The sequence below is a fragment of the Struthio camelus genome, chromosome 6, assembly GCF_040807025.1.
Source record: "Struthio camelus isolate bStrCam1 chromosome 6, bStrCam1.hap1, whole genome shotgun sequence".
NCBI lineage: Eukaryota > Metazoa > Chordata > Aves > Struthioniformes > Struthionidae > Struthio > Struthio camelus.
This window is the reverse complement of record NC_090947.1, coordinates 44,911,921-44,937,732: the sequence shown is the minus strand read 5'-3', so window position 1 is coordinate 44,937,732 and position 25,812 is coordinate 44,911,921. Positions and strand designations below refer to the sequence as shown.

Here is a 25,812-nt window from a genome sequence, read left to right as displayed (position 1 = left end):
TACCACCGCAGCGCAGGGGGGGACGCAGCGAAGTTGGGCCTGCCGGCCGGCACGTACCACCCGCCGCAACGCGCGGGGTGGAGCAGCCGACACTTTCCGGCTTCTCCAAGCAGGCGGCGAGGAGAGCGGCAAGCGCGCATCCCCCCCTCCTCCTCCTCCTCCCCCTCCTCCGGCGGATGTGGCGCCGGCCGCCCCGCCCCCTCGCCCACGTGACCCTTTCCCAGCGTCCCCTCCGCCGTCCCCCCGCGCGAGCTCCGTGGCTCGGCGGCTCGCGCGCCCCCCCGCCCGGCCCGGCCTGGCCCGCCGCCGCCGCGGCCTGCTCCCGCTCCCGCCCGGAGGCTCTTCTGCTCGCCGCCGCCCGCCCGCCTAGGCGAGGCCTCGCCGCGCCGCCGTTCTCTCTTCGGCTCTTCCTCCCCCACCCCGGCGCGGGGCCTCTCTCCATCCGCTCGGTCCTCGCCGCCTGCGGCCGGCGGTCGCTAACGGCTCCGGGCGCCGACGCCGGGAGAGGCAGAGAAGAGGCTCGTCGCGGCCGGGATGTCAGGTGGGGACTCGGCGGCGGCGGCGGCGGCGGCCTCCCCTCAGCCGCTCCCGTTCTCCTTGCCGAAGCCCCCTCCCCTCATGCAGCTGACGCCGGGGGACGCCGTCCGCCCCGTCGCCGCCACCGCGGACCAATCGCCGAAGAGCACCCGGCTGGCGGGCCGCCCGGATTGGCCAGCGGGGAAGCCAGTCAGCCTGCTGGCGCCGCTGCTCCCGCCCCGCGGGGAGCCCGAGCCGCTCATGCCCTTTGGCCCCTCGTCGCGGCAGCCACTCAGAGGGCGGCTTCTTGGCAGGTGCAGCGGGGGTAGCCTGCTCAGCCCCTCGATGCGGCCCGGCGGCGTCGACCGGGGCTCCCTCATGGTGAGTGCGGGCGGCGGCGCTTCCGGGGGGGGGCGGCCGGGGCCGGGCCGGGGGCCCTTGGTTGTGCGAGCGGGGCGCGCTGGCAGCGCCCGGGGCTGGGCACAGCACCTGCGACGCAGCCTGAAACCGCGAAGGAAGCGGGAGTGGGCCGGGGCCGCCCCCCCCCCCCCCCCCGAGAGCCCTGTGCTGCGCTGGTCAGCAGAGGAGAGCTGGGGCGCGTTAAATGGCATTTGGTTGGCAGGTCCCTCGGGAAGGTTTAAAAACGCCTGTATGTATAGCGGTCTTCAGAGGGCGCGAGAAGGATTTGAGGAAGCGTTGTACTTCTGGTTCTTTGGAGAGCATCTGAGACTTAGTAAATCAGTTAGGATTATGTCCCCCATGACGTTCAAGGCGTGTATACGCGTGTGTATATATAGGTAAACTCTTTAAGTTTCAAACCTGTTCAGTTTGTGGCTTTTCAGTAATCGCAGAAGGGTTGAGGTTGGCAGGAACCTCTGCAGATCATCTAGTCCAACCCCCCTGCTCAAGCACGGTCACTGAGAGCACGTTGCACAGGATCGCATCCAGACAGTTTCTGAATGTTTCCAGGGAAGGAGAGTCCATAACTTCTCTGGGCGGTCTGCCCCAACCTCACAGGCTATTAATAGGCATGCCTTTGGGTACCCCCCAAAAATTTCAATGGAAGATTGTTTTTAAAGCATGAAAAAAGGTATTACTTGCTTTTTTTTCCTGCTCAGTATCCTTCTCAAAAAAGTACATTTTGTTTAAAAGTAACTTTCACATTGAGCTAATAGATATGAAAGACACAAGTAAGATGCAGAGCTGAATTATTTGTCTTTCAAAATAAAGTGCCTTTGAGCCTTTATCCTAAGGCACTCTTAAAGCTGATGCTTCTGACTGGAATAGAAGGCTTTTACTACGTTCTGGTAACTAACAAGTCTCCGAATATGAAATAAGATGTCTTCTATGTTTTTGTGTGTTTACAGAACAGACTTTTGACGTATGCTAGCTTTTTTAATCCTCTTACTGTGACTATACCAAGTATAAGGACAACCACAGGATTCAGATTTTTAGGAAAATACAGAGACAGAGTTTGTAGTCAGCGTAGAAGCTACTTCAGCCTTAGACATGAGAGAAGCAAAAGATAGGCTGGTCATCTGATTGACTTCTCTGCTCCAGGGGTACTTGTGTTAATCATAGTTGTATAGAAGAGCATGCAGAAATAGTTGCACACACAAATTTAGTATGTGATTCTATGACAAATTATAACATGAAAGATGGATATTTTCTTTTTTTATTTGGCTATTGTTTTTGAATTTTTAAATATATTTGTTAATTCTGATGATCTCCAGCTCTACAGATCCCAGAAGAGTATTCTTCTACAGTATGCTTAACATCAGAATTGATTTGTAAGCATTTTAATATAATTGTCTTGCTCGCTGTCTTGCAGTGTTAAGCTAAAATTGACTACCTCATTTCCAGTGGCGCGTCAAGTGTGTCTTTATTCTTAATGTTTTGTGTTTTGGGGGGCAGGGAGTTGTTGGCTTTGTGCTAATTTTTTTGTTTGTTGATGTCTTTCAGATGGGCCACCCAGGCATGCCACATTATCCGCCCATGGGAATGCACCCCATGGGTCAAAGACCACCTAATATGCCACCAGTTCCGCATGGTATGATGCCTCAGATGATGCCTCCGATGGGAGGACCACCAATGGGGCAGGTAAGGCAGTTTTACTGGATTTTTTTCTTTCTTTCTTTCTTTCTTCCTGTAATGAGGCCAGATAATTCCTGAGGTAGGTAAGTCTCATATAGTAGCTTGCAAATGATAACGTGAACAATTCAGGTTGTTTTATGCAGCCATGCCTATCCATGCAGAAACTCTTCTCATTTTAGTGGATAATGAAAGTGCTTCCTAGTTTTGGAACTTTAATTTTAAATTGTCATATATGTGAATCCATAGTTTATTTTTAATAAACCTTTTAGACAGTTTCCCATAGGTTTTGAAGAAGTAAGGTTGTCCTATTAAAAAGTACTAGAAACAGAAAGTAGCGATTCTTTTCGGAAGTGGTAATGGTAGAGAACTTTTTCTCTCTTTAGTTCTTGGCTAACTCTTACATCCAAGCATGGAAGACAATTGTAGGGAGACGCAGGGAAGAAACAAGATCTGAATTTTTGCAGAATTGCTTCTTGCATCCTAGGGAGCATTTATAGTTCTGTATAATATACTAGTGGTGCTAGTGTAATGCACAGTTTGAAAAACAAACTTAGCTATTCAGAGCACATTTGAAAGTGAATTGACAGGAGGAGTAGCCAGGCTCATATCCATGCTTTTGCAAATTTGAAGTTTTAATTTTAAACAAGGAAAGGTCCTTTTCCATGTAGTTTCTCATTAAATTTTGAATTTCTGAAAGAAGCAATTCTCTTCCTGGATAGAAAAAATCCTCCACTGATACTAGTAAGGTAGTGGTTTGCCGAAGTAGAGGTGGAGTGACAGTGACCGCACCAGAGGGATAGATTAGAGCAGACTAGTCAGAGGATAGCACGAAAGACTGAACCTTTGAGAAGCGCCCACAAGTGCGTAGCTGGCAACTCATTTTCTTCCTTTGCAGTACCTTGGATAGAGCATGTGTAATTTAAGTTTTAAAGCTAGTGTATTCAGACTTGATAGGAGCCTCCAGCGTGGTTTTGCAGTCTGTTAGATCTTCTGCTCTAAGAATAATGCAATTTAAAAAGATAAGGAGGAGTCAACCATTATCATGACAGCTAATCATGTGAGCTTTTGTGTATGTGTATTAAATATGTCCAGCAATTCTATTTTATTCCTCTGCTTAACAATTTTTTTTCTAGTTTTTAATTCTATTGATCTTATTCTCATGTAATGAATATTTCAGTCTTAATATTTTAGGGAACAATATAAATAGAGAACTTAAACATTTTTGGTAGATACAGAATGAAAAGCTAGATACGTGGCATGGCAAGAGGAGATTAGAGGCTCAGTGTCCCTGTGGCCATAAGGAGAGGACAAGAGGCTGATACTTTCAGCGCAGTAGTAGTTCCAGTGCAAGAGCATCGGCCGGTGTTGCCTTGTTTGCTTGGATGCTAAGCTTTTTCTTGCAGCAGATACCAGAGATTTATTTGTGACACTTAGCAGAGATGGGCTATTCCTGTAGCTTGTTTACCTCCTTGCTGAGGTGAACCTCTATAGACAAGAAACTCCTTTACACAGGACCTTAAGCAAGAGTAACGGCCTACTGTCAGCATCGTTCAGAGGAAGGTCTCACGAAAGAGAATTGTGTCTCTTCCCATGTTTTTTTCTTTGTGGACTTTGGGTCAGTGTTCCTTGGCAACCCGGAGAAGTACATGGAGTTTCTTCAGGACCTGGGTCAGGACTTTTAAAAAGTTTCACACTCAGAGCCCCCTTTAGTTGCAAGTAGCAGTGGGGCAAGAGTGCTTTCTTCTCCTGCTTCTACAGGATGGCAAGGAGTAGGAGGGGCCGCCTTCCAGTCTTTCCTTTCTTCCTCACCCTCCCAAGAAAACCTTGTGGATTGAGGGTGGAGCGGTAGCCCTACCAAATATCCCTCTCTCCGCACAAGATGCCAGATGAGGAGAGTGGTAACCTGATGCTCCCTGAAGATACAGGGGGATGGGGTCACTTGGCCAGCCTGCCAAGGACAGTAAAAGGTAAAGGGGGATAACTGAAAGGTTGAAGGGGGTTGACTTCTCAAGACCTACTTGGGCTGAGTGGGCAAGAAATCATATTGGTAGTGACCTAAACTATGTTTTGTTGATTTTTGCCCCCTTTTTTTTTTTTATGGCTCACCAGTTCTTAAAAGCCAGGATCAGCAAAAATTATGGGAGATGCACAAAATATTACAACCTTTTCAGTAACGTTTTAAACAGCTTTTCAGTGCATCAGTTTTTCTTTCCAGTGGGTAACTCCTGTGTATAATGTGTTGCAGTAACCATCCCTTTAAGAGTAGAAGCATAAATATTTGAGCAAAAGCTAGCTAGTCGAAGTAGCAGTTTTGTGGGGTTTTTGTCTCATCAGACCACACAACAAACTCTGCTATAAGTCTAGACTCAGACTTTTCATTTTGTATGCTCTGGTATGTCCCTGTTACCAAATTCATGTTGTTTTAAGAGAAGTCGCATGGTTTAATACTGCATATCTGCATTAATGTTTTTTTTGATACATTGTAAAAAACTGTTCAGAAGCGATTTAGAGCTTTGATATTTAAGTACGATAGCTGTCTTCATCATGAAAATGTTTGCAGAAACTCACTCTTCTAGTATCCCTGTAAAATGTTGCTTCCTATTTGCAGAGGTGAGAGGAAGGGGAGACAGGCTGAGAGTTGCCAAAAGTTGCAAACAAAACTAATCATAGACTCAGAGTTTACCTTTTCTTTGTTTAATAGCTTCTGTGTGACCTTGGAATTCTGCAGAAGTCTTTCCCACAGCCTTTAATTTTCCTGTTTTAACATAAGATTTCAATTTCAATAAGAGCGTATAAACAGATCGCTCGTCGTTTGTCATTGTTCTTTTGTAATTAAGTGGTTGTCTTTACTAATATTTCATATCAGACCTTGGAATATACTATAGCCTTATTATTCCTAATGTCCACTCTGTAGGAGTGTAATGAAAGGAAGCAGAATTCTACAACTTTAACTGTGTGTTGCCAAGCGCTTAGAAGGTTTATTTGGGTTAGAAACTAGCACTGTGTGATTATTTTGAAACCAAAATATTAGATGTTAAAAGTATCATAAAGTATAAGTATATTTGAAATACTGTTTAATTATAGATGCCTGGAATGATGCAGTCAGTAATGCCTGGAATGATGATGTCTCACATGTCCCAAGCTGCTATGCAGCCTACGGTTCCGGTGAGTTTAACTTTTCTGTGTTTTAAAATTCCTTCATTTCAGTTGCTTTCATTATTTCAGTATGGGTATGTCTCTGTTTTCTTGAATTGAGTTGTGAAAAAGGTCTTGTTAATTGAAGTTTTATCAAGCTTTTCAGTTCTTGTAAAATGATAAAGAGTTTGCTGAAACAGTTTTTTAAATTATTCTACTAAATAAGTTGTGTGTGACTGGACATACTGTATTAATCAGTCCACCCACCCCTGTGGTCTCTTAAGACCGTTAGCCAATTTCAGCCACGGTTGTGAGAGAAAGATCACAAGCGTGCTAAGCTTCTACAAGATAGGTAGAGAAGATACTGTTGAGGAAAAGGATGTAATGTCACTTTGACATGCACTAGATGATGGAGATTTCATACCAGACGATATTAATTACCTTAAAAGTGGGGAAGAGTCTTTAGTTTAATGTTTGGGCAGACACTAGAGAATCTGCCTGTTAAGTATGTTTCCCTCTGCTGTCCTCTGTTGTCTAATGGGACATGAATGTATGTTACAGCCTTAGTGTAATTTAAATGAAGTTCAGTAATTCCTGAGGCAAATTCATGGGAACCATGCTTCATTAGTTCTTGTGCTCACGGTACTACTTACTGATGCACTAAATGTTTTAATAGCTGCCTAGTAGGAAGAACGTTAGTGATTTCCCTTGTCTACCATACTGAAATCAGCATGAAGTTCTGCCAAGTGATACTCATGGCAAATTTTGAAAGAATTTCAGACCTTGGGAGAAAAACCTTTAAAATGCTATGCCCAAAAGTGATTTTTAAAAGGGGCAAGGTAATCAGTGTTAACTCAAACTAATTCTGAATATTTGTTGTATATTTTTACATAATTTTGGAGAGAAGGTAGATCTCTTGATTTCCAGATCTGTCTTGGGAGTAAACTGTGATTGAATCAGGTGTGCGCGTATATGGTATTTAGGAGGCAAAGTAGCACAGTAGAGGTTTCCAACCTTTAATTTCACCCTTGCCCCTCTTGGTAGCGATAACTGGAGATGATACTTGTGTGTGTGGTATCAGAAGGCATTTATCTGTCATGGCAGCATTCTTTCACCTCCCTGCTATGGAAGGTGTACCACAACCTGCAAAGTGTTTTAGGAATGAAAAAGTTTTTTGCCCTTTTCTAATCTAAAATAATTTGTAGGTGAATAAAAAATTGTGAGCTTTGTAGCCCTCGTGGTTCGCTCAAGAGACTTCATCAGACTTCTAGCTATCTGATCGTTTTCATAGCTAGCTGATGAAAAATACACTGTCTTCTCCAAGTGTAAAATGTGATCTAAAACTTGCAGAGACCAGTTGGATTATTTATATTGATGTCAGTGCTCTTTGGTCTTTGCTGTTTTTCACGTGAGTATGTTGATCGTTCAGAACACTGTTTATGAGATTCATTATCTGTTTTGTGATTTATGTTAACAGTGTTTGCTTCCAAAAACTGATTTAGAACTAACGTAGTTCCTCGAAAGGATGACTTCAGTCAGACAAGTGCTCTTACAATGCACAACAAACTAGCAGGGAATTTGAAGAAGTAAACATAGGCACAAGAACGGAAACATTAGAAGGATTATTTATGAGCACAGGCATATGCGCATACGCACAGAATAAGCTTTAGGGTCTTAAATTTCGTGGTGATTCATCCTGCTTAATGCTGTTGGATTGATTTGAGGTGATATGGTTTCTTTTATTTTCAGCAGGTTTTTAGTTTATTGTTACGTGAGCAGTTTTTGTTAACAAAGTTCATAGAGAACTGAAAGATAAATCTTAGTGGATGATAAAGCTGTAAGCTGTATTTTTGTCTGAAGAAAAATGTTAGGAAAACTCTATTTGAATTATGTTGATCTTTTTCCTTTGTTTGAAATGTTATCAGAAGGAGCGTCTGTAAGACCTTTAGTTACTCACAAGCAGTTTTTGGAATGCAACAGATTGAACACCTCAGTACATTCAAAGGTGTATGCTTTTGGCAACATAGTTAAAACAGAATTCTACTAAGCTACTCCAGCAGAAATTCAGAATCTTGCTTCCCCTGCCGCCCCCCACCCCCCTCACCTCACCGCCCCAGAACTACCCATTTAGGAGATAAAGAGATACTGGAATGATGTCAGGAGACTCTCCAGTGTAGATTGTTGCATGTGTTGTCTTTCTGAAAATAAATTTGATATCCCTAATCATTTCTTTCAGGAGCAGTAATAATTAGGTGGGTGATGGGTGACTAGGAATCCGTATTTGAGGTCATAGAGAATTTTGTTGCTGAAAGGACTTGTTTGGATATGTACTATATTAATGCCTTAAGCGTTCAGTGCAGTTGTAATTAAATATCTGTTGATTGTTTCTACAGCCAGGAGTGAACAGTATGGATGCGCAAGTAGGTAAGTATAAACAATCTGTTGCAATTTCAAAATATTTCACCAAAATTAGGCAAAGTACTTAAAATATTTTTTTAATTATAGTTTTATGTGCAAGATTTTTTTAATTTTTTTTTTCCAATATTCATGGAGGCATGGGAAGCAGACTGATGTAATAAAGTTCTTGGATTTTGGTGGGCATTCACAGCTTTTTAGCTTCTGAGATTACAGAACAACAGTGCAAATGTTAAAGATGAAAGATTTCTTGTCAGTACCTGTGGTTTGTCAGTGTGGATCTGTGCTCCAGTTGGTTACTCTGTCAGCTTCTCGGAATGTAGAGATTCGAAAAGTGCTTATTTAGGGACACATTCCAGTTTGTGCTTGTACTGTTTTTATAAGCTAATCAAAAGCTTACCTGCTTGCTTGAATAATGGAATGCATACATAGAAATAAACTGTGCTAAAAAATGGAGGCCAGGCTTATTTACTTTGTTCTTATCTGAACTGGAAAGGGACACATTGCATACTTTTTCCAAAGAGTTCTGAGTTGAATGTCCATCGCCATATGGAATTACAGCTTTTTTAACCTCTAGGAATAGCCTATTTAGCCTTCCACTAACTGGCGTTTTCATTGATTCCTATGAAATCTTTATGCGTTCTTTTTTTCTTTCAAACACTGTGTAATTTGAGGTTTTACTTTAAAATAACCAAACAAAACAACCAGAATCTTACTAGTTTGTTTGTTTGTTTTTTCTTCAGCCGTAGCACCACCTGGAACTCAGGTAAGTGAAAACCAAAGTCTCATAGTTTTTAATAGAAGTGTGGTGCATATTTGGGCTTACGTGTTTAACATCTCTTTTTATGGAGCTTATTTACCTAACTAGCGCTGGAGATGGAGACCTTAGACTAGCAGTGTTACAATTAATAGCTTCAAATGCATTTGTTCTACTTTGTTGAATACATATGGTTTTCATGATTGGTTATTTGTGGCACAGTAGTATTTTGTTATTGAAAGGAATTTGGCTTGAACTGAAGTAGGTCTGCTTTCTGATGTGTTTCTGTTATTTTTGGAAACTGGAAACTAATGTCTGTCTTGTCTGACTCTTTGTTCTTTCTTTCTTTCTTTTCTTGAACAGCAAGCAATCGAGAACTTAGATACCTATGTTACTTTAAAACTGTTTTCAGATTGAAAACTTTGCAAGTGTCAGGCTAGACAGTTATTCAAGGTAGAGTTGGAGTTTTATTTGCGCTGACAGAGCACATTGCTTCCTTTATTTATTTTTGCTCCTTTGCAGTGATCACTGGAACAGGTTTATGTTTTACTTATGTTTGGTAACTTTGTGTGTTGCATACTAATAAATACTTTGATACGGCAGTTCTGACGTGTATAGCAGAACTCGGTAGGCCATGACTAAATTGTCTTTGTTGTTCCCTGACATAGTTGTGTTTAGCAGGGGAAACCAGGTTCAGGTTCTGGCACCGTTCAGTCCTGTGTGCTTTATTTGGCCCTTTATTAGCAGTGCGGGTTTACTGAGAGTTTTGTAACCAAACATTTCAACAATGAAAAGACAGTAGCCTAAATAGTTTATTAATACTAATTTTGAAAACATCACGGTGGTTCTTAGTGTTAAGTACTAACCTTAAAAGAATGGTTATCACTAGCACTTTGTCAATATACTTTGCTGCTACTTGGTAATTTAGCTTACCTTTTTCTCTCTCTCTCTGTCTTGACACTATTTGAAATGTTACGGTTTTACTAGCATCTCCTGTCATGCTTTGGGAACATGGCATAGTTCGGTAGCTTAAATAGGAACAAATATTGGATTGGATGGAAGGGGATTAACATTTGTTGTAAGCAGTGTGACGATAGGCAGGCAGATTGACTTCATTAAATGATTTAAAGTATGTGCTGCTTTTCCACAAAAGAGAGAAGCAACGAGTGGACTAGCACTGGCGTTGTAGCATAGCTTAATATTGAAATTTTTGGATCACAAATCAGCATGGCTCTGTAGGGAGGTGAACAGGTATCATTTGGAAGCAGTCTGGAATTTTGTCTCACTTGAGACTGTGGGCGACTATGAATAACTTTTTCAGTCGGTGTCAGACTTGTGTTTAAAAGTACGGTTATGTGTTTAAAAGACACCTCACAACGTTTTCCTTTACTGTCTAAGATGGCAAAAAAAAAAAGGTAGTTTGCTTGAACAGCTAAGTGGAATCTTTAAAAAGTCATGCTGCTTTGAAGATATGACATGTAGGTTTTTGATTGTCACTTCCAAATTTGGGAACCTTGTATGTACCTAGCTTAACTATTAAATATCAATTAATATCAATTAGCCTTTTCTTTCTGGGAGACTTGTGTTATGTGTCATTGAGCAAGATGGTTGGAACGTATAGATTTAGACTCGGAACGATGGAGTCAAATTTGTTTGGATTTTGTTTTGCTGCCTTTCTTTCAGTACTGTATTATTTAATGTACTTAAAATACACATGCAAATGAAAAATTGTAACTGGAATGTCTTTTCAGAACTCTGTTTTGTTTCGCCCTCAGACAACGCATCCCGTAGTTTGTGCAGCCCAGCAAACCACCACCACCACCAACAGTTCTGTTAATGAGGAGCATTCTAAACAGGTTTATCTGCTTTCCTCTTGTGTTAAAGTTTTATAGTGGCTTTTGAATCACTGTTATTATTCAACATTAATTACATATTTTATATTTCCCAGAAGTCTACGTGGACAGAGCACAAATCACCTGATGGAAGAACATACTACTACAACACTGAAACAAAGCAGTCCACGTGGGAGAAGCCAGATGATCTCAAAACACCTGCTGAGGTAAACTAACTTCAAACGGAAATTATTGTACTGTGTATAAGTTTGTGTGCAGGCAAGAATTTACTAGCATAACTATCATGCAGTAGGATTGCTGTGCCGATAGATATTTTTTCCATTGGGAGCACACTCTTAAAATAAAGAATGTTGCAAAAATGTTTATAAAATAGCTATCATATTCCTTAGTGAAGCTTGAAGCTGCAAGATGGGCAAAACTCTAAACAGTTTTAATAAACTTTTGGATAGATTTTTCCTTACGAAAAAGACTGCATTTTTTAATACCTGGATAAGTGAGGTGTTTGTGTCTTGCTAGAGAGAGTTTTCTTTGGGGAGTATAAGCTTGGGAAGCCTTGTATCCATGGTTCCTTAAGTTATTTCTTGGCCTGGTGTTTGTGGCTCGCTACTTTTAGCAATGTTTTTAATTTTAAAATGCCATTGTAAGTTTGTTTTGATGTTTTTGTTTTCTTTCCACCAGCAATTGTTGTCTAAGTGTCCCTGGAAAGAGTACAAATCTGATTCTGGAAAGCCCTACTATTATAATTCCCAAACAAAGGAATCACGCTGGGCAAAGCCCAAAGAACTTGAGGATCTTGAAGGTAACATTAAAGAGCTTGAGTAGGGAGGGTGGAGGAAGGTTGCAAGTTGTATGTGTGCATGATTTATGACAAGAATTTGGTATCAAAGCGTAGTGATTGCACTTTTGTTAGAAGTTAAATGCACTGGAATAACCCATATGCAATAGAGTTGATCTTATCTCTTGCGTTTTCCACCTCATCGCCACCCCTTTTTCCGTTACACCTTTTACTCCTCTGTACTTATGTGGCAGCCCCATCAGCTCCCCCTTGTGTCCCTAAGTAGCAACCGGATTAGGACTGTTAACGTGATGTGGCTTGTTCAGGGATATGGCCATGATCTGCGTCGTGGTGTGTGTGTGTTAACGGTTAGGGGATGCTTCACATCTTTCATCATTTGAGGGCTGTTACAGGATTTCACTCTTACTCAGCCACCAGTTTTGGGAAACTAGTAGGAATTTGGTATGATTTGTTAAGGGGCTCAGGTTGTTTGGGGAAAGAAGAGAGGCAACACTATAATACTCCTCATTCACTTGGGAAACCAGGACAAGAGGATGTCAGACTTTGGTAGTACCGTATAATTTACAGCTGAGTAAGATTCATATTTTGTTTTGGTGTCTCAGAAGAACTTTGAAAACAGTAATAGATTTCATAGTCAAAGCAGTGGTGCTGGCTGTAAGCTGGAAGCCAAAATCATCTGTAGGGCTTTGCTTAGGTAGTGATTTCCTTTTCATTTTTGACAAAATGCTTTGTGTTAAACTGATGTGGCAAAAATATTAGTAATATTATAATACTTTTATGTATTACTGTAATACCTTTATGTATTATAAAGGCAGTGTTCACTTTTGTACAAATGGCACATGATGATGTGCCCCTATTTTTCACTCTTAGCAGAGTTTTGTTTGATAGTGTAAGGGAAATAAGGCTTTGATAAACTATAAAATCAGCAGAAGTAAGAAATAAATGCTTAAGCGCTACAAAGAATAAAAGAAGCATCAGTGACTGTGCTTTTTAAAGTTGAAATAGTTATTTTAAATTGATAAATCATTTTTTAAATCTACTATTGCTCATTTAGTAGTAATTCTAAATTTTGTTCTAGCCTGATTTCAAAGGGCACAAACACTAAATAGTAACAGATATTTAAAGCTGTACGTCTGTTCAGTCATGTTAACATTAACTTTTTCCATTCTGTACATGAATCTCTTTTGAAGATGTATTTTGATTTTTTTTTTTCTTTCTTTTCTAGCAATGATTAAAGCTGAAGAAAACAGGTATGTTAGACTCCCTATTGTTTCTTAAACATAGAATCTAATCCTTGCATCCTAAAGCATGCTTTTTGCAGCTTGCTTTCCTTCCAAAGAGTGGTTTAATATATAAAACTCATATTATATTCCATCTTGCCCCCCCCTTTTTTTTTAACTGAAATCCTTGACCTACATATTCCTATTTAGGTGCACTGTTTTAATAAAGCAGCTCCTGTCTTAGAGCTTGTGTTGACTGTTCCTGTAATTTGAAATCTGCAGCAGCAAGCCCGAAGAATCCACTCCAACAACGGCTACTTCAGCAGCTGCAGCAGAAGCAACAAACACAACCACCACAGCCACAACTGCTGCTGAAACTGCCGCGGCTGTTACCTCTACCGCTGCTACTACTGCAGCAACAGCAGCCTCCGAAGCAGAAGCTACTGCAGCTTCTTCTGTGGCAGAAAATGAAAGTACTGTCACAGGCACATCTGAGGACCAGGGACAGCAAGCGACTGCTGCATCTGCTGGGCAGGAGCAGAGTGCGGAAACTACAGCTAATGCAGTAGAGGACTCCTCCAAGCAGGAGGCTTCAGGAGAGTAAGAAAAATTGAAGTATTTGGCTTTGCTGCAGTTCTGTATTTCTTCTAGGATCTGGTTTGTCTTCAGTTATAGGTGGCCAGGCTTCTTTGACAGCTGGCCGTTTCTGTGAAACGGGAGCATGACTCAATGGTAACAGGCAAGAACAAATAAGAAAAAGGAGGAGGAGGATCAAATCTGTTGTAAAACAAACAAACAAAAAAAGTTATTACTTCCCACCGTAAAACTCTTAAATCCTACAGAGAACCACTTGTGGCTCAAGTACTTCACAAACTGATGGTAGCTGGAAGAATTTCCTGGGATAACATATGCTTACTGTGTATGTTTCCCCTTCCATAGATCTCTGCAATTGGCTACCGTCAGAAGAAAATGCAGTGCTGGATAGATTTTGTCTGATCCACCATGGATGATTTTCTATATCCTCTGTTAGTAATGGAGAGTAGCTCATGATTTTATCATTCAAGCCAAAAACGAACAAGCTACGGGGGATTATAGCCAGAAGGAGATAATTAAGGCCGGGAGGGGTAGTTTTAGGCACTCCCCTTCCTGTTGTGCTTATGTATATGTTATTTGCACTCCTTGCTAAATTTCAGGGTTGCATTTCTGTGGATAGTTTTATAAATAATTTGAGCAGGTAGCCAGCTGCGTAAGTGATAATACTTCCCTAAAATAGTCTTACTAATTAAGTTTGCTGTCTGTAATGAAAAGTGTCGTACAAATTATGGTCTTTGACATGTTTTTTTTTCTTTTTTTTTTTTTTTTGAGTTACTAAAAAAAAATACCCCAGCCTCAAAAAATGTATCCAATTATGGTGTTTTCTGACTCTTTAGTGACTGTCACTTAGAAAAAAAATGCCTAAATAATAAGATTTAGCAATTTCTGTTTATAGTGGTGCTTCAAAGAAAGAGGAGGAGGATGCCCAACCAGTTAAAAAAACCTATACGTGGAATACAAAGGAAGAAGCAAAGCAAGCGTTTAAAGAACTATTAAAAGAAAAGGTATTTCAGTCAGTGTTTCTTAATGCTTTATAGAATTACAAAAACTGCCTTTGCCAGAAGTTGCTAGTCTACTTCTTTTATAAAAAGGTGTCCCAATGTTGTGGAAGATAACTTTTGTACTAGACAAGAAACAAGGGAAAGAACATCGTAGTGAAAACTATATATAGGTTAAGCCATTTTCAGAAACTCTTTGGTTGAGGGAGGGTGTTGAATTTTCTCGGGTTCTTAGTTTGATTTCTTTTTATTATTGTCTTCCTTTCACGTGATCTCTACACTATCACGTAAAGGAATACTGTCGCATTTATCCAGAATCCAAAGCAGGACTGTGAGTATTTGTGGAGGACGCCAACAGTAGATACTTCAGTGACAAACAGTGTAGAAATCCCTCCGGAACAAGGAAAAAGTATTGGGTTTAGCATGCGATGTTCCCGTAGCATTGCATTTGATTTAGGAGTAAGGAATGAGAATGAACATTAAAACACTTATGTCATTAAGTCAGTTTTCCCCCTACTTTCATAAATTCTTACTGAAGCTAATTTCATTTAAAGGCAGAATTTTTCTTTCATAAAGCCATAGTTCTGAAACTCTATTTAAGTGTTATTACAATTATAAACGTACCTCACCGTTGAACAAAAATTTTGGTAACTGAAGTGTTGCCTGATACCTGGTCGCTAAATTTGTTATCTTTGTCCTAAAGATGGAGGCGAGATGGGAGTCAAAGCAGATTACCTTGGTTTTCCCTTGGTGTAGACAGAATCTGCTTGTGTTCTTTCTAGTGAGCAGTAGTAGTAGGAAAATTTCCGAAAGAGTTCATGTGAAAATGGCAGTAATCTGGAAAGTACCATGTTTCATTTTCCTTGTCGAGTGTTTAAAAAAACAAACAGAATTTTATAACGAGCATTGTTGTCTTTGTATGCTAATGCCTGACATAATAAAAACCTACTGTGAGCCTCGCCCCAAAAGTTCCATAGTCTACTACTACTTTTTTCTAATGACTGTTTTCTTAAGGAATCTGTCATTGTTGGATGTTTGTGCCAAATCTAATTAATAATAATTTAATGTCTTCACAGCGAGTACCATCCAATGCTTCATGGGAGCAAGCTATGAAAATGATCATTAATGATCCTAGATACAGGTAGTGCTTGATTCCTTTCTCATTGCATTTGTACACAGATACTATTTTAGGTACTTTGACTTTACTGATGTAACTTTTGACTGCTTTGATAGATGTGTGTGTGTGTTTGTGAGTGGGTGCTATTGGCCAAGGCACTGTGTTACTTCATTAACTAAAGATTTGCAAGTCCTAGGTTTAATTTCTTTGATTCGGGAAAGGCGTGGGAGGAGTTGGTTGTATCGTATGTGATTTACATATTTTCCTTGGAAATAGAAGCACTTTTTTATAGTGATGGTGCTGAAGACTTTCTAGGTTACTTTTTGAAATTGGTGCTGCTATTCACATTGACAGCCAAGTGGCTGATATGCCTGATAATATAATATTCTGTGAGATGTGTAATTGCAACCTGAAACTGTGGTTTTTGTTTTCTCTTTTATTATTTAATGCTTATTAATAACTGCTTGTCTTTATTATGCTTTAAAAAAAGCAACTCTCAATAATCTGAGGGAGATGGGGTGATGGTCATTTATATTATGCTTACTTTTGTCTCAAAAGTCTGGATTGTTCAAATTTTGTTTTCTTTGGCTCTTCTGCTTTGTCTTTCTAATTTAAGTCCTTTTTTATAATTGCTATTGCTGTGATTTTTTTCCCCCTTGATATGAAGTGCTTTGGCAAAGTTAAGTGAAAAAAAGCAAGCCTTTAACGCTTACAAAGTTCAAACAGAGAAAGAAGAAAAAGAAGAAGCAAGATCAAAATATAAAGAAGCTAAAGAATCCTTCCAGCGTTTTCTTGAAAACCATGAAAAGATGACATCCACAACAAGATACAAGTAAGATCAATCTTGAATGAAGTTCTAGCCCTTGCTAGCTTGCCAAGTTTATCCTTGAGTTTTTCTGGCTTGCTATTGGTGAATGCTAATCTTCGTATAATGCTCAGCCCTTGAAAAGCCTGCAACTAAAATATTTATAGGAACACGAATATTCTCATATCTTTTAAAAATCGGGCAGAGAGCAGCTCAAATGTGTGGTGGTGCTGATGGACGACGATGTGCTCGTGGCTTGAGCATCAAATAACTAGAAATGAAAGAAGACATTGAGAGGTGTTTCATATCACAGCTGCCATTAGGAGAAAAGTAGATTCTCGTAGCTTGTTCTTAGGAGTCTAATGTACTGTATGAATGCTATTAAATTTTTGTACGCCTAACACCAAGAATCTCTTTGGAGGTGCAATTGATGACCTTCTGAGCAGCGGTGGAACTTTCTGAACTTAGTTGTGTAAACCTACTGTGTATACATAGCACACATAATAAGACCTATGTGTAGCAATAGGAGCGTGATAGGCCTGTCAGTCTTTTAAGCCCCTGGTAAATAGCAAGTCAGAAAATTAGGGAGCTGCTGTACAAAAGCATTACTGCTTATAATGCAGTTATAATGCAGTTGATCTGTGTTATTGTAAGCCAGTGGGATGCTTTAAATTAGTGTTTGCCAATAAATTATGTGCTTTTTCTCTTTATTTTGTGTAGAAAAGCTGAACAAATGTTTGGGGAGATGGAAGTCTGGAATGCCATCTCTGAGCGTGATCGTCTGGAAATTTATGAAGATGTCTTGTTTTTTCTGTCTAAGAAAGAGAAGGTAACTCTCTTCCAAACCTAATTTTTCACTTGTTATCTGTAAAATGGTTTATACCACTTAGGAAAACAATCTTGCAAGCATCGTAGGATCTGTAAAAAAGCCAATTCAGCATGTTGTTCAGGGACAGTCAAAATGCGAACAGAAGGGGAGGAATCTGTAGGAAAGGCACCTAGAATGAAGTGGAAGCACTGTTACATTACTGTGAACTGCATACTGGTTATAGAGAACAGGTCAGGATGCTCCCTCTCCAAAGGGAGAGAACTAGGAAAGGTAACAAAAGGCAGGCAAGGCTTATCACCTGTGAGACACCGTATTGTAGACAGTGCTCTTCAGTTTATAAAGATGTGATGGGGGAAGGGAACAAGGAAAGAAGTACTGATGGAACTCTTCAAAACTCACTAGTCTTGGAGAAGTGAATTTGAAGACAGTTCCTTATTTCTTATTATACAGAATGCAAGGGGCATTCAAATAGAGTTAGCAGGCGCAATATGATTACCTAAATAAACCATAGGAAGTTCAGTTTCTGCACAGTGTATAGCTGCAGTTGTAGAACTCACTGCTGCAAGATAACGTTCTGGAGATCAGAATTTCCTGAAAAGCTAACGGTCTGAAACTGGGCAAGCATGCGAAGGGTAGATCGCTTTTCTGTTCTCATAATCTTTCCCTAACTCATTGTATTCTGGTGGCAGATGGACAAGGTAAACCTCTGATTTCACCCAGTATTGCAGTTATAATAGCAGTTTTTTGAAAGGCCCTGCTGATTTTTCTTACTGAGATAGGTTGCTGTGAATTCTGTTACGTGTTTAATTTTTAGTATGGTTTTAACAAATTAATGTGATTTTTTTTGTTCTGAACTGCTCTGAATCACATGGTGAAACTGTCATGGGCTAGACCCTTGTTACAGAAAGTTATATTTCCTTTGACATCAGTGGTTACTGTACTGACTTTGAGGGTTTGGCCTGAATTATATCTGATATGGTCAGTCCTTCTCCACTGAAATTTAGTAGCTGCCTTACTGTGATGCTAACACTTATCAGCATCTGTGGACAGATAGTCTTGCTACACATTTCATTTTTAATAGCATACCTGTTTCCTATTTCTGAAATTCTGATGTAACTGAGACTAGTGTTAAGGTCCAGGTTTGCCAAAAGAAACAAAACAAAACAGAAAAAGCAAACAAAAAGAGTCCACACAGCACTGCTTAAGTTCTGTGATTAGCGCTTGTTTTAGCTCTATTCTTCAATAGTACAGTGGACCACAGAACTTCCTTGCAGCACTGACTTTTTGCTGAATGTACTGGCAGTTTCCTAGCCGTATTCTAAAGATGAGCTGTGTTTTCTGAGCTTTTCTCATCTATTGGGAATAGTTAGAGATTATAGTGTTAAAATTACGTATATGAGGATGACAGTGATAAAAGTATATTAAAAGAAAAAAAAATATGTAGGTCCAAAATGTATCGCATTGCTTTATATGTAAATAAAAGGTTAATTTTGTGTTTTGAGAGCATACTGAGGATCATGTGTTTTTGTCTATATACAGCGTCACATTTTTAAAAAACTTGCTTATTTTTCTCAGGAACAAGCCAAGCAGTTACGAAAGAGGAACTGGGAAGCTTTGAAGAACATATTAGATAACATGGCTAATGTCACTTACTGTACAACTTGGTCAGAGGCTCAGCAGTATCTGATGGACAATCCTACCTTTGCAGAAGATGAGGAACTTCAGAGTAAGTAAAAAGTCTGTGAATTCCTTCTGGAAGAAGGAATGGATCTGTTTTAGTAGTTGAGGACTCCTGCCTCCTGGATACGGCCTGTCCAGTCAGCAGCAGTGATAAGTACTGAGCAGCCTGTATAAAGGAACCTATCTTTTTTAGCTCCTAGGGAATGGATATCGGCCTCAGAAACCTTTCCTGATTAATCTTAGTGGCAAAGCAAGGGATATCTTGTCATGGGGGTTGAAATTTGAAGGATTATTTGACAAAATAACCAGTGTTGCAACCGCTTAGACTGCCTTCTGCTAGAGCAAGGCCCTGCTGTGTTTAGCATTGCTTTCCTAGAAAGAGTAATCCTCATCTAAGTTTCTAAATTCGAATGGAACTGCAAAATAAGGATAGGAAGGTAGTTTTTTCCTTTGAGCAGATTTTTCTCGTAAATGACTCTTTCTTTTAAGAGCAGTTCATGACTTTATGCAACTGTTGAAGTATTTGACAAAGGTTTCCAGTGTTTTCTTTTGTCTTGTGTCTGTAAGACACGTGGAAATGGAGTAGGAGACACAAGTGCTCACCCATAATGCTTTTCTCATAAAGACGTCTATGTTCCATGTTGTCAGTGATACTTCAGCAGCAGTTTTTTTGTTTTGTTTTCTTCTCCGTGGGTTTTCCTATTCAGTGTTCAATATCTCTTCCCCTCACTCTGTGAACAGTAACAATTGGTTACAGTTATTTCTCAATACAAAACTTTCTACAGTTTAGTAGGAAGAAATGACTAATTTGTAATCTTACTCCTCTCTTGTTTCCTCTTGGTAGATATGGATAAGGAGGATGCACTGATCTGTTTTGAGGAACACATCAGGGCATTAGAGAAAGAGGAGGAGGAAGAAAAGCAGAAAAGTTTGCTTAGAGAAAGAAGGCGACAGCGTAAAAATAGAGAGTCTTTTCAGGTTGGTGAATCCCTTTCTGAGCTAAACGTTTCACAGCTTCTGATATTGCTTGTGCTTTATAATGTCTTAGAGGGTGGTTAGTGGGTGCATGTAATAAATCGGTAATCGGGAGCTGAAGAGTATTAGGCTGGCTAGAATACCAGTTGTGTGTTGGGGTTTTTTATTACGTTATTAGTGTGTTTGCCAAACAGAACAGTTGCATGCATGTGAATAAAACTATACATAGTAAAGCTAGCTTTCGGGGCTGTTTTGTTTTCTCTTAAATCACCTATTGATCTGCTTAAATATAATCCTGTAAACTGTGAAGTGCAGTATGTGATTGTAAAACTGATTGGACAAAAAGATGCCTAAAAAAAAAGTTCTTTATATCACCAGTTTTTCTTCACTGTACATTGTTACACTATATTAGTCTTCCTTCCTTCCTCCTGACTAGACCTTGGCCCTTTTGTTTTGAGTATTGCAGACTCACATGCTTGAGTGGCATTCTAACCAGTTTTGGTGATTTGAGGGGGAAAAAAATCTGAATCATTTTGTGTGCGGTATAATAAATCTGCTGGATAACTGCTGAGAGTAGGGGAGAGTAAGAGCAAGTAGATTTGAATGGTAAGGAAATCCAACTGGAACACTGTAAATGGGGGAGGAAATCAGGAAGAAGTGATGATATCTGAACTTTTTAGATCACTTTTTAACCAAAACGGAATTTCAGTAATCAGGAGTATTTTTTTCCAGCTGTTAGCAAAGTGATATGTGACTACAGCTTCCCATTTTACTTGTATTTGGCAGATATTTTTAGATGAATTGCATGAACATGGACAGTTGCATTCAATGTCCTCTTGGATGGAGTTGTACCCAACCATAAGCTCTGACATCAGATTCACTAATATGCTTGGTCAGCCTGGTAAGAATACTTTCTTTTCTTACCTGTCAAAAGTAATATGCAGATTTTTGGGGCAGAATAGAGCTGGGTTAGTTGTTTGGGGTTTTTTTTCTGAATTTTAAAGAAAATGCAGCTCTTTTACTAGAGCTAGCTTTTGACTTATCTAGTTTTTTCATCAGGATCAACAGCGCTTGATCTTTTCAAGTTCTATGTTGAAGACTTGAAAGCACGTTACCATGATGAAAAGAAGATAATAAAAGATATCTTAAAGGTGAGGGGAGAAAATGCTCCACTGTGTGCTTTATTTTTTAATACCAATATGTTCAAGTCTGTGAAACCAGTAATTGAACTCTTTGCTACTGGGAGATGGGATTGCACATTGTGTTAATATCATGTATGTTAGAGCTAATTGGAGGGTCCTGACTTCCCTGATGACAAGGAGGCAATTTTCTTTCAGGATAAAGGATTTGTGGTTGAAGTGAATACTTCTTTTGAAGATTTTGTTACGGTCATCAGTTCAACTAAAAGAGCTACTACTTTAGATGCAGGAAATATCAAACTGGCTTTCAATAGTGTAAGTATTAATATATAGAAATGTTTAAAAAATTCTAAAATGAAATCCCTTATAAAACAGGAATTGGCGTTTATTTTCACTGCATCTTCTTTTGTGTTTTGACTATTTGCATAGTATTTGAGAGATGCTGTGCTTTAGAGGTGCTTATCCTGATATCAGTTCCCAAATACAAACAGCAGAGGTAGATTTTTTTATTCAGAATATAAATATTCCACCTTGAGAAAAGTGAAATTTTTTAGTAGGAATTAAATAATGTCTTCACGTTTGTATGCAATTCTTCTTATGAAGGATTTTTTTTTTTTCTTGTTCTGTAGCTTCGGCTTGCGTTAGATGTTAGTTGTCTTCCAAATTATCTTCTAGAAACAACAATTGCATGCTTTAAAAATAAGCAATTGAGTGGCTGATTTCCTGTAGGGCTGTATGACAAACAGGAAACTCTAAAGCTGAACTATTGGTGGGCTTTCCCAAGAATGAATGAAACTGAACTATTAGTCTTCTCTTTTGATGTCTTTCAAACGTTCTCACAACTTTTATTTGATGTAGCTGCTGGAAAAGGCAGAAGCCCGTGAAAGAGAGAGGGAAAAAGAAGAAGCCCGCAAAATGAAGCGGAAAGAGTCCGCGTTCAAGAGTATGTTGAAACAAGCTACACCTCCAATTGAATTGGATGCTGTCTGGGAAGATGTACGTATTGTCACTTAATTAGGAATTTTTTTATTATATTCAACAGGCTGTTGCATACTAGTGTTCTTACAAAACCTAGATTTTCTAAGCTGTAGATCTTCCAGTGTTTCTCCATTTATATAAATTTAAACCTATCAGAATAGTCCTGGTTTTTCTTCAGTAAACATTTGATGCGAATAACTTTATTAATAATTCTACTGATACTTCAATTTGCGTACAATTTAAAAAAAAAACACGTAAAACGTCAAAACTTAACTTTAAACAGAGCATTCTACTTGGTTCAAAACTTGTAACTTTTTGTTCTATTTTTAATCTTTAAAAATCTTCCCTCTCAAAATATATTTTATATAAAATTGCATGTTTTACCAGGCTTGTGTAGCTTAAATGTAGCTTAAAACAGTCTGATTCTGTATGGCTACATCTGTTACAGTTTTGACTGCATACTGTCTTGGTTGGATCCTTCCTTAAATGTGAAGCTGGCATTAAAAAAAAAGTTTAACCTTATAACTGTACAGTCTCTTTCCGTAGGTGAAATCATGCTTATGTTTGTTAACTTTTAAACGGCTGCATTTCATGTTAGCGTTTCATTGTTGCCGTTTGTACAGATCAGGGATAGATTTGTGAAGGAACCAGCATTTGAAGACATCACTCTAGAGTCTGAAAGAAAAAGGATATTTAAAGATTTCATGCATGTCCTAGAGGTACTGCTTACTTTATTTCTTCCTAATTAGAGAATATTTTAAGAATTCCCTTAGTTGATTGGCTCTTAAAATATACAGAAAGGGAGAAGGATTTAACAGAATTCTACTGAACTGCATTATTTAAAAGTACAGATATTAAAGCCTTTTTCTTAGTTAACTTGAGTTTTGATTTTGAAATATGTACTCTTTGGGGTTTTTGTTTATTTTTCTGGAGTTTTCAAGAGGTTTTTAAAATGGCACAATTTCAGGTTTATCAAAGCAAGGTATGCACTATGTTCTTGGCCAATTTTGAGCAAGAGCTTTGAATTGGAAGCACTGAAGCAGTGGTCCAGGTGTACGTTGTAGAAACTGTGTGCATTCCAACCCAAAGCTGTATGTTTCCTTGCTTGTTACTACAACTTTAACGTTGCAATACCGATAGCTTTTTACGTATTTGTAAACTGCTAGCAGTAGGTGCTATTGGTGCTTTATGCACGATGAGAAACATCACTACAGCTTCTTGCTGTGACCTGTAGACCAATTATAACATTTAGATTCTCTTGTATTCCAGCATGAGTGTCAGCATCATCATTCAAAGAATAAGAAACATTCTAAAAAGTCTAAAAAGCATCACAGGAAGCGATCTCGCTCTCGTTCGGTAAGTTGTTTCGTCGTGTGTTGAAGTCTATTTCTGTAACTTACTTGTAATGCTGCCTTGTTGCTAAATTCATTGCTTTGCATTTCAAGGGCACGGAGTCTGAGGATGATGATAGCCATTCAAAGAAGAAAAGGCAGCGTTCAGAATCTAGATCACTTTCTGATCGTTCTTCCAGTGCGGAATCTGGTATGCGATTTTTTTTTCGTTTGTTTGTAAATGAGTGTTATTGTTTTGTTGCTGGGTCTTGATGTTTTTTTATCGATGTCTCTTTGTTTTTCCTTATGTTTGCAGAGAGAAGTTACAAGAAGTCAAAAAAACACAAGAAGAAGAGCAAGAAGAGAAGACATAAGTCAGTAAGTGCTGCTAGCTGTTTCTGAGCTGGCCAATGGATTCAATACCTTATGCTTGCAGTAATCCTTTTTAGGTGTTTGCGGTTGTCCAGCTGCCTTTATAATAGACTGTGTGAGACCAGGCATGAGAAGGATTTTGGTAGTGTAACAACTTCTATCCTGTATAAAATTAAATCATTCAAGACTTAAATTTGTGGTTTTTAACTACAACCATTCAAACAAACTTAAAAGACTGTACTAGTAGCCTGGCATTTGCTGTTTATTGCCACTGCAGTCCTTGAAGTCCACTATTACCATGGAGTGCTGGAAAGGATCACAGTTGTTGGTTTTTTTTTTTTTTCTTCCCTTTTGCTTCATGCTAAGCAGTGTTCCTTTTGCCTGCTTGAGTATCAGAGTATTTTGTTAGAAGTTCTGATATCAAAGGGCCTGGGGCCTCAAAAGACCCTACAGAATAGAAAGCAGGCTTTCATTCTGTGTGTTAGTTGAGGCCAAGGAATACGTATGTTGCTACAAAACTCCTCAAAACTGATGCGTTCTTTTGTTTCTGTGATTTCTTTCTTAACACTTAGCTGTGCCCCTCAGTGGCAGCCCTCACAAAGGGAGGAAGGGCAGTAGTTGTTAGGCATTTGGGTAAGATAGTAATTTACTAACTGCTGCAACAAAAACAGGGCCACATAAACTTAGCAACATTGAGATAAAATATGGAATCACAGCACCAGTCACAGCACCTAATCCCTTTACTATATGGTTTAATATTCCAGTAAAAAACCAACAAGCATTCAAGTATGGCCAGCGAGCCATGTAACAGAAGAATGTTTACCAGATCTCACCCCTTCCAGAGGTCTTACTGAATAAAATGGCATTTGTGTACATAGAGATTTACGTGTGGCATCCAGCATGCCCCGTCCTTGCATGCAATGAGAATGGGGAAAGTTGTGTGCTTAACAAACTCCCTACTCGTGTTTTCAAATCTCTTTAGTAGTGTTTTTGCATTATTTCTGCCATGATTAATAGCATGCGTTTAATTAGGAACCACTTTGAGCAGTTACTTTCTAATACAGCCTATATTAAAATGAAGAGTTTGGTTTTTTTGTCCCCCCCTCCCCCCCAAGTTGTGGGTATTGGATATATAAATTATTCAGTGTGTTAAGAAAATGAGTGTGCAGAGGCTTTAATATTTTTCCCTTTATTTACACAGGATTCACCAGAATCAGATATTGAACGAGAAAAAGACAAAAAAGATAGAGAGAGAGAGAGTGAGAAGGATAGAGCTAGACAAAGATCTGAATCAAAACATAAATCTCCTACTAAAAAAAGACCTGGAAAAGATTCTGTAAGCTTTCTTGTTTCCATTTTATGTTTATATCAGTGGGATGCTGTAATACAGTACACTTACTTTATAGATTGATAAAGGGTTTACTTGCTTAAGAGTAAAGCTTTATTTATGTTTTGGTCCATTTATATATAAAATGGACCAAATGTTCCAGCAACACTTAAAATCATACAGATCCTATGCCCTCATTTAATATTTTGTTATTGACGTATGAAATTACTGTTTAGTTAAATGCGATTTACTGTTGTTACTTGATGTAAAAGTGTGAATGAGGTCTATTATTTTATTGAAAGTATTGAAACATAGTCCATGCTGTTACAAAATAGCATTTATGATTAAAACAGGGAGGTGGGGGACATCTGACTTGCCTAGACTGATCTAAAAAGTGATGAGCAGCACAGCTGGTGAAACACACCTGCATAACGCTTTGGCGCATGCATTCTAAAATTGTTCTAGTTCTGTCATTGTTTTAGTAGTTGTAGTGCTGGCCTGGTGCTAGTTTGACACTGGAAGAAAGTTTTAGTGGAACAACGTTCTCCAATTCCTAGTCTTTTCAAGTTGGTAAATCGTGGAAGTGTGCTTGTGACCATAATCTTGCTTTTTTGTCATGGTTTTCTGTGTAGGTTGTTTTCAGAAGTGTTTAAAGCAGTATTTTCAAAGACACGTGCATAAATGTTTGAACAAGAAAAAAAAATTGGGGGGCGGGGGTTCAAGGCCTTTGGGCAGCTCTTCAAGGGGAATTACTTGCATCGCTCCGGTTAGGTGGATTGTGCAGCTGGTGTGTCCTTCTGGATAACATCCCCCTGTGCCTCCCATCTTCCGAGAGGAGATGGGAGGGCAGATGTCTGCTTTTTATATTATCTTCTTAAAAT

The 25,812-nt window shown here is 39.3% G+C and overlaps 1 protein-coding gene across 8 annotated transcripts in view; it reads left to right on the top strand.

Annotated features, from left to right (window-relative positions):
* The first annotated feature begins 206 nt into the window (after positions 1-206).
* PRPF40A (pre-mRNA processing factor 40 homolog A) overlaps positions 207-25,812 on the top strand; it is a 28,557-nt gene continuing 2,951 nt past the window's right edge. The window contains exons 1-25 of one of the 8 annotated variants that reach the window (XM_068949410.1): positions 207-897; positions 2,479-2,616; positions 5,695-5,775; positions 8,139-8,169; positions 8,904-8,926; positions 10,693-10,773; positions 10,866-10,976; positions 11,449-11,569; positions 12,792-12,816; positions 13,069-13,386; positions 14,276-14,384; positions 15,455-15,519; positions 16,163-16,327; positions 17,021-17,129; positions 18,705-18,855; positions 19,654-19,787; positions 20,571-20,685; positions 20,844-20,935; positions 21,122-21,238; positions 21,782-21,919; positions 22,525-22,620; positions 23,171-23,257; positions 23,347-23,443; positions 23,549-23,610; positions 24,806-24,940. In XM_068949410.1, the coding sequence (XP_068805511.1) occupies positions 535-897; positions 2,479-2,616; positions 5,695-5,775; positions 8,139-8,169; positions 8,904-8,926; positions 10,693-10,773; positions 10,866-10,976; positions 11,449-11,569; positions 12,792-12,816; positions 13,069-13,386; positions 14,276-14,384; positions 15,455-15,519; positions 16,163-16,327; positions 17,021-17,129; positions 18,705-18,855; positions 19,654-19,787; positions 20,571-20,685; positions 20,844-20,935; positions 21,122-21,238; positions 21,782-21,919; positions 22,525-22,620; positions 23,171-23,257; positions 23,347-23,443; positions 23,549-23,610; positions 24,806-24,940 (2,964 nt within the window). In that variant the 5' untranslated portion in view covers positions 207-534. Of the gene's footprint in view, positions 898-2,478; positions 2,617-5,694; positions 5,776-8,138; positions 8,170-8,903; positions 8,927-10,668; positions 10,774-10,865; positions 10,977-11,448; positions 11,570-12,791; positions 12,817-13,068; positions 13,387-14,275; positions 14,385-15,454; positions 15,520-16,162; positions 16,328-17,020; positions 17,130-18,704; positions 18,856-19,653; positions 19,788-20,570; positions 20,686-20,831; positions 20,936-21,121; positions 21,239-21,781; positions 21,920-22,524; positions 22,621-23,170; positions 23,258-23,346; positions 23,444-23,548; positions 23,611-24,805; positions 24,941-25,812 lie in introns of all 8 variants that reach the window. The other 7 variants (XM_068949409.1, XM_068949408.1, XM_068949407.1 and 4 more) reach the window with 7 other exon arrangements.